Raw genomic sequence first — 8,329 nt, 5'->3', positions numbered from 1 at the left:
GGAAAACAAGTAACTTTCATCAAACCTCCAAAATGAGATGAAAATTCCTAAAAAGCGCTGAGCTGCTCTGACCAACAAACAACATCTTAATGGAACAATTGAAATTGATTCTTATTCAAATTAGCAAAGAATAATAAGTGGTTAACACTGATATAAATAAAATATTGAATACCGCTCTTGAGGGCGGTGGGAAGTAACCATTTGGAACTCTTCAATACAGCGAGTCAGTCAACCAAAAAGGCATTTCGGGAACGTTCCGTGGCCAACTCAGTATTGATAGAATTAGTAGTTTCGTGTTCCAACCGTTGAAACCCTTGAAAGGGTCTATTAAATTAGGGAACATGATGACCTTACTCCAACTCAAAAATATAAAAATTCCACTCAAAAGAAAGCAAATTCAATTCCAGTCATGGACACATTGCCAACCTGCTTTTAACGAACTTAACTACAGTTATGGATACCCACCACTTTAGTGATGGTTCCATACACATTGTTCAGAGAAATACTTTGCATCCACAAATTAAGGAATTTCAAAATCTAAAAAGAGTGGATCGGAACCAAATTTATACCAGACTGTAATATCCGAATGACATCCCATCACATAACTAAGAATACGTGACGGAGTTCCACAACTCTATTGGAAGACTCCAGATCGAAAGTTCAAAATCAACTAGTTACGTCCCTACTAGTTACGTCCCTATCCGCACAACAGAATATTCCAACCTTTAGCGATGACGCCAGGGGTACTGATCAATAAGCAGTGTTCACCAAAAGAATACTAGTTACTGTTTAGACTTTGGACGAATCTAGTCATCAGGCCTGGCGTGTTGTATCATTTCAAGGGTCCAAATAAAAGTTATTCCTAAAGTGTGACTTGATTTGTGAACCAGATTAGTACACTGGGAGTGGGAGGCCAACTTTGTAACTTCAAAGTCAACTGATTTAGCAACGACTTGTACCAGCAAATTCTTTAGGAGAAACCTCAACAATGACCCTGGCAACTTGCTAGTCAAATGATCTTTATGCTAGCAGCCGGATGGAAAATAAGACAAAAAGGAAGTATAACACCTGAAACGTTCATGATGCCCCTATGATATCAACAAACATCCTACCTTAAGGGAGTTGGAATCTTCACTGTTATGTTTCAGCCAATAAAAATTACAGATATCCCCTAAGAATATCTATACAACTGCTTTCTATATCATTTCAAGAGTCAGAATAGAGTGTTTGTGTACATTGTTTGTATTGTGCAACTTTTTGAACCAAATCAGTACCCTGGGAAGTGAAGTCATATAGCTTCGAAGTCTAGTTGTATAGAAAGCCGTACCCTGGGAGCCAAATCTGGTTTCAGCCAATATTCATAATAGAAAATTACGGTGATGATTTCATACATGGATGCACATCTCTAGGCCTGCCAAACCACAAAAACTTCCCCGTATAACTGCTAGTCACCTCAAGTGAATCATGTTCATAATATGGACTGGAAAGCAAAAAAACAAAAAGAAGGTCTGAAACATGCAGGAAGCAATACCCTTATGAGATCTGCAAATACCCTACCTGAGGAGGCCTAGAATCTTCATTACTACCTGTGCCCAGTTATGTAAACTATATATAGAAAGTCAGACATCTAGAAAGAAGACTGTCGTACAATGTACCTCTTAGATACAAGTGTTTGCTGGGTAAGACAGAGCATTGAGCGACCAAGTTTGATCACTGCCTACATTACAATCAACCTGTTTCCTGCTCAAACTCATCACCTTCAGACTCCTCTGCATTGTCAACATCATCATCATCTGCATCATTATCGAAATCTTCTTTGTCATTATCTACGGCTGCCTTTCCAACAACAACTATGTCGATGTTCGTCTTTCTGATCTCATCAAACTGCAACAAAGGAAAATGAAGAAGATAAATAACCATATAAGAAACTAAGTTGGGATTTCATCATTTGCAAGAGTCAGTAATATTAATACGAAATTTTGGAAAAGCTTGAATTGGTTCTTGGTGTTTCAGCGACAATTCCTTCTATCTATATTGTTAACATTATTCAAAAGTCATACTAAAGAAGAAATGTTGTGAGAGAAGGTCAATGCCAAGACAGAGTATGCATAATGCATAGTTGATTTTTGCCTCCAGCTAACCGTCATCGAAACAGATATGAGTAAAAGTATGGATCCTCACTTACGATACCCTCCGCCATCATTCAATTCAAGTTTATTTCTGGGACTTAAAAACAGAAGGTACTGGGATTGCTAAGCTTTGCATTGACTAATTCAATGGTTAAACAGCAACTTGGCTCCCTTTTCTATATTCCACTACCATTATACTTAAAGCCAAAGCGAAGCCTTGGAATCGCTTTCATTTTTGCCACCGGACTTGGTTAGAGTGACATAGCTCCTTGAATTGTCATTCTACAAATTTACATAGCATGTTGAAACCTCGCCAAGCTTTTACAGTCTAGACACAAATCCTCTTCTATAAGACTACATTTGAAATCCTACTCATTATGTTCCAATCAGAAATTTGGGATACACGTGTTTTAAATGCTAAACACTAGAAATCTAAACTCAAAAACTATTTTCATCCGTTTTTATTTACCGAAAATAAACAACTACCAGAAAGAAGAACACCCCACATCCATGTGAGTTCAGAAATGATTTTACCATGGATAAGAAGTTCACTGGACCTTATTAGAATCTCGGCCATATCATAGGCCTTGCAGCATGATGGGGGGTTATATTTGAAGTCAAACAGTAAGATTAGACCAAGAGCGTGTATGGCTGGAGGGAATGGAATCCTTTCCCGGGAATCCAATTCCGTTCACATGTTTAGTAAATAGGAATAGTGGAGGTATGGTAAGAGGATTCCTCCAAATCTAATGGAATTCAAAACCCATTTGGGGTGGTGAATTTAGGATTTCCCCTCATGGCAATAGCGCTCAATCACACAAATTAACCGACAAACTCCAGATGAGACTAACGAAACAACTGCATCTGTTGATTTTGATTCTCAAGATACCGTGTGAAAAACTTAGGGTTTGCCGTTATGAGTATGAATTCCCCAATCAATTCAAGTTAAAAAATCATAATTTTATACCTAAACATGAAACGAAAACCCATATCACCAAATATTAATTCAAACTACTATAACATCGTCCTTAAATTCCGGAAGTCCAAAAAGGGTAAAGAAAGAAAGTAATTTAACCTTGTGTTGGAGATCACTTTCATCCATAGCAAGAAGAAGTTCATCAGACTGTGGGTGAGGCCACTGAGGTGGAAGTAAAACTGATGATGGTATCATACTTGTTGATGATGGGAACTGGGTCATGAATGCTGGAAACTGCAACATTGTTCCTCTCTAGGTTTTTTCACTTCTCTGCAACTTTCTTCGATCTCAGCGAGAGAAGGACGGCATAAAAAAGGCCCTAAGATGGCTGCTACGAGGGGACCGATTTTTGCTGGGGGATTTTAGGCTAAGGCCTACCCATAACGTATCAAAAGATTTTTATGCCGAGGCCCGAATAAAAGATTGTATTTTAATAGCCTCGCGTTTTTAGGGGCCACTCAAAAGGATTTAGGGACCAACAATAAAACAAAAAAGGTCACCCAAAGGGAAAATGTAGCCAGCCCTTATCTCGCGTAATTCGTAATGGCGAAATTACCCTTATATATTCGGAGGATATGATAACATTGTTATCCTCCGATTGTAATCGGAAGCCAAAATATTACCCAGACTTCCGATTGTAGTCGGTGCAGTATTAGAATGATTTCTGCTTCATTTTTTCCATTTCTTTTTCATTTTTGAGTTGTTAGAGTTATAGAGAAGAATGTGAAGGAAAAAAGGGAAAACCCATTTTATCACTACAAAAATGGATGGATACGAAGAAGAAGGTGAGAATCATGGCGAAGAACAAAATGTTGAGGGTTCACGACCGTTTAGAGAAGACGATTTGGGGTATATGTTGAATGATCCAAACTTTTGTGGAGAGGAAAACCTAGACGACCCTTTCATGGAAGAAAACGGAGAATCGCCTGATATTGAAGCTAACGATGCATGTAAAACACAGGTATTGTGTTAAGAAACTCAAATACTCGATTTTCATGCGTTTGTGTGCTTTTGTAAACAAGAAAAACCGATTATTGCATGCATTGAATGCCATGAACTACCCAGATTCCGTAGATAATTTCTCGAATAAACTTACGAATATAACACACTGAGTACCAAATATGTATATTCGGTAGTTCCAAGATAGTAGTTTACTGCCGAATATGAGAAAAAACCCCAAACTGGTTTTCCAAAAAAATCTACATTCGGTAGTTATGTAGAGTTATTTACCCCCGAATGGCCCCAAAAACGAATTCCTCAAAAAATTTCAAAACTCAGTATTCTTATCCTTTACAATCGGTAATAGTTTAACATTATTTGACTGCCGAATATAACAGTGGCCTCAAAATAAAATTTCCGAAAACTTGAAAATCGGATGTTTATCGATTAAAGTTATCTCTCGGTTATTTATATTCCGCTGTTTTACTATATATTTTAGCTTCCGATTATATCATTTTTTGCACTCAGTAAACTGTGTACATTCATTTGCATAAATCGGGTGTTTTGGGTAACCGATAGGATTCCGAATATAGTATATTCGGTAGTTTGACTTATTTAATAACCTCCGATTATTGTATAATAATTTGTTGCTTTCATATGCAGGCCATTGAAGAGTTTGTTGATGATTTCTATTTGAGGCCCGACACTTCCCTATGCTATGCAAACGATTTGGTATACTCATTACTACTTTTTTTTTCTTCAAAATTTATATGTTAAATGGTTATGCTTATTAGATTTGTTTTGTTTTATGCACGTTTAGACATTTGGAAGTAAGAAGGAGGCAAAGGAATGGCTTATGAACAAGGCAAAAGATAACATGTGCGTGGTAGTTCAAAATAATCATGTTAGTGACACTCGATTTGAAATGATTTGCGAGCGAGGTGGGACGCGAAAGAGTCACGAGGGAAAGAATAGTAAGTACGTACGGAAGACGAATAGGAAATACCGAAGCAATACCAAGAAGATAGGATGCCCATTTAAGATTGTCTTCTATAAGCCCGATGGTATTAAAGGTAAAGAGTATAAAATGTATAAAGTTGATAACGGTTGTCACAACCATGATGATCCGTTGGATTTAATTGGACATGTAATGGTTTCCAAGTTAAAACCACATCAAATGCAGACGATGAGGTCTATGCAGATCCAAAAAGCGAGTGCGATCTTAAGTAAAATAAAGGCGGATGACCCCGGTTGAGGTTTCTGAAAATATGGCCGTTGAGGTTTCGTACCAATGATGCACTACAATCGGTTGCTAACGATACACGTATTCCCTCCGAATAAAACTTTCGGAGGATAATTTTTTTGTAAAGTTCCGAATGAACGATGGCCCAAAAATCAGAATTTGGGAAAAACTGATACTTTTCAAATTTTGAACTTGAAATAATCGGAAGTTAACTCAGTTACCAAAACTTCCGAATATGGGGTGTCTAACATTCTATATTGTCCCTTGGAACCACCTAGAGCCATGACATGGTTTGTTTTGAACTTGTAATATTCGGAGGATAATTTTTTTTGTAAAGTTCCGAATGAACGATGGCCCAAAAATCAGAATTTGGGAAAAACTGATACTTTTCAAATTTTGAACTTGAAATAAGCGGAAGTTAACTCAGTTACCAAAACTTCCGAATATGGGGTGTCAACCTTCTATATTGGCCCTTGGAACCACCTAAGGAGCCGTGGTTTGGTTTTGAACTTGTAATATTCGGAGGATAATTTTTTTTTGTAAAGTTCCGAATGAACGATGGCCCAAAATCAGAATTTGGGAAAACTGATACTTTTTCAAATTTTGAACTTGAAATAATAGGAAGTTAACTCAGTTACCAAAACTTCGAATATGGGGTGTCTAACCTTCTATATTGGCCCTTGGAACCACCTAGAGCCATGGCATGGTTTGTTTTGAACTTGTAATATTCGGAGGATAATTTTTTTTGTAAGTTCCGAATGAACGATGACCCAAAAATCAGAATTTGGGAAAAACTGATACTTTTCAAATTTTGAACTTGAAATAAGCGGAAGTTAACTCAGTTACCAAAACTTCCGAATATGGGGTGTCTAACCTTCTATATTGGCCCTTGGAACCACCTAGAGCCATGGCATGGTTTGTTTTGAACTTGTAATATTCGGAGGATAATTTTTTTTGTAAAGTTCCGAATGAACGATGACCCAAAAATCAGAATTTGGGAAAAACTGATACTTTTCAAATTTTGAACTTGAAATAAGCGGAAGTTAACTAGTTACCAAACTTCCGAATATGGGGTGTCTAACCTTCTATATTGGCCCTTGGAACCACCTAGAGCCATGGCATGGTTTGTTTTGAACTTGTAATATTCGGAGGATAATTTTTTTTGTAAAGTTCCGAATGTACGATGGCCCAAAAATCAGAATTTGGGAAAAACTGATACTTTTCAAATTTTGAACTTGAAATAATCGGAAGTTAATTAGTTACCAAAACTTCCGAATATGGAGTGTCTAACCTTCTATATTGGCCCTTGGAACCACCTAGAGCCATGGCATGGTTTGTTTTGAACTTGTAATATTCGGAGGATAATTTTTTTGTAAAGTTCCGAATGTACGATGGCCCAAAAATCAGAATTTGGAAAAACTGATATTTTCAAATTTTGAACTTGAAATAATCGGAAGTTAACTTAGTTACCAAAACTTCCGAATATGGGTGTGTAACCTTCTATATTGGCCCTTGGAACCACCTAGACCATGGCATGGTTTGTTTTGAACTTGTAATATTCGGAGATAATTTTTTTTGTAAAGTTCCGAATGTACGATGGCCCAAAATCAGAATTTGGAAAAACTGATACTTTTCAAATTTTGAACTTGAAATAATCGGAAGTTAACTCAGTTACCAAAACTTCCGAATATGGGTGTCTAACCTTCTATATTGGCCCTTGGAACCACCTAGAGCCATGGCATGGTTTGTTTTGAACTTGTATATTCGGAGGATAATTTTTTTTGTAAAGTTCCGAATGTACGATGGCCCAAAAATCAGAATTTGGGAAAAACTGATACTTTTCAAATTTTGAACTTGAAATAATCGGAAGTTAACTTAGTTACCAAACTTCCGAATATGGGTGTCTAACCTTCTATATTGGCCCTTGGAACCACCTAGAGCCATGGCATGGTTTGTTTTGAACTTGTAATATTCGGAGGATAATTTTTTTGTAAAGTCCGAATGTACGATGGCCCAAAAATCAGAATTTGGGAAAAACTGATACTTTTCAAATTTTGAACTTGAAATAATCGGAAGTTAACTTAGTTACCAAACTTCCGAATATGGGTGTCTAACCTTCTATATTGGCCCTTGGAACCACCTAGAGCCATGGCATGGTTTGTTTTGAACTTGTAATATTCGGAGGATAATTTTTTTTGTAAAGTCCGAATGTACGATGGCCCAAAAATCAGAATTTGGGAAAAACTGATACTTTTCAAATTTTGAACTTGAAATAATCGGAAGTTAACTTAGTTACCAAATTCCGAATATGGGTTGTCTAACCTTCTATATTGGCCCTTGGAACCACCTAGAGCCATGGCATGGTTTGTTTTGAACTTGTAATATTCGGAGGATAATTTTTTTTGTAAAGTCCGAATGTACGATGGCCCAAAAATCAGAATTTGGGAAAAACTGATACTTTTCAAATTTTGAACTTGAAATAATCGGAAGTTAACTTAGTTACCAAATTCCGAATATGGGTGTCTAACCTTCTATATTGGCCCTTGGAACCACCTAGAGCCATGGCATGGTTTGTTTTGAACTTGTAATATTCGGAGGATAATTTTTTTTAAAGTCCGAATGTACGATGGCCCAAAAATCAGAATTTGGGAAAAACTGATACTTTTCAAATTTTGAACTTGAAATAATCGGAAGTTAACTCAGTTACCAAAACTTCCGAATATGGGGTGTCTAACCTTCTATATTGTCCCTTGGAACCACCTAGAGCCATGACATGATTTGTTTTGAACTTGTAATATTCGGAGGATAATTTTTTTTGTAAAGTTCCGAATGAATGATGGCCCAAAAATCAGAATTTGGGAAAAACTGATACTTTTCAAATTTTGAACTTGAAATAAGCGGAAGTTAACTCAGTTACCAAAACTTCCGAATATGGGGTGTCTAACCTTCTATATTGGCCCTTGGAACCACCTAGAGTCATGGCATGGTTTGTTTTGAACTTGTAATATTCGGGGGATAATTTTTTTTGTAAAGTTCCGAATG

General features: G+C 36.9%; 1 protein-coding gene across 2 annotated transcripts; it reads right to left on the bottom strand.

The window, feature by feature from the left end:
- Nucleotides 1-1,062: 1,062 nt before the first annotated feature.
- LOC113282312 lies at nucleotides 1,063-3,472 on the bottom strand. 2 transcript variants are annotated; one of them, XR_003326752.1, is made up of 3 exons: nucleotides 3,205-3,472; nucleotides 1,656-1,884; nucleotides 1,063-1,411 (listed from the first exon to the last, which is right to left on the bottom strand). XR_003326752.1 is itself a non-coding variant. In XM_026531294.1 (2 exons), the coding sequence occupies exons 1-2, from the start codon at nucleotides 3,346-3,348 to the stop codon at nucleotides 1,729-1,731; spliced, it is 300 nt and encodes a 99-aa protein (XP_026387079.1). In that variant the 5' UTR covers nucleotides 3,349-3,472; the 3' UTR covers nucleotides 1,114-1,728. The 2 variants fall into 2 exon arrangements, 1 of the variants encoding a protein (XP_026387079.1); XM_026531294.1 differs by having other exon boundaries at nucleotides 1,114-1,884.
- Nucleotides 3,473-8,329: the final 4,857 nt, after the last annotated feature.

This window comes from Papaver somniferum, chromosome 5 (assembly GCF_003573695.1).
Source record: "Papaver somniferum cultivar HN1 chromosome 5, ASM357369v1, whole genome shotgun sequence".
Taxonomy (NCBI): domain Eukaryota; kingdom Viridiplantae; phylum Streptophyta; class Magnoliopsida; order Ranunculales; family Papaveraceae; genus Papaver; species Papaver somniferum.
The sequence above is the reverse complement of the archived record's forward strand: the minus strand, read 5'-3'. Positions and strand labels throughout refer to the sequence as shown.

Bases quoted from the DNA above. Each gene is read 5' to 3' on its own strand.
- LOC113282312 (XM_026531294.1), bottom strand. From the start codon at position 3,348: ATGTTGCAGTTTCCAGCATTCATGACCCAGTTCCCATCATCAACAAGT. The intron at 1,885-3,204 runs GTTAAATTACTT...CCTTTGTTGCAG, and splicing joins AAAGTGATCTCCAACACAAG to TTTGATGAGATCAGAAAGAC.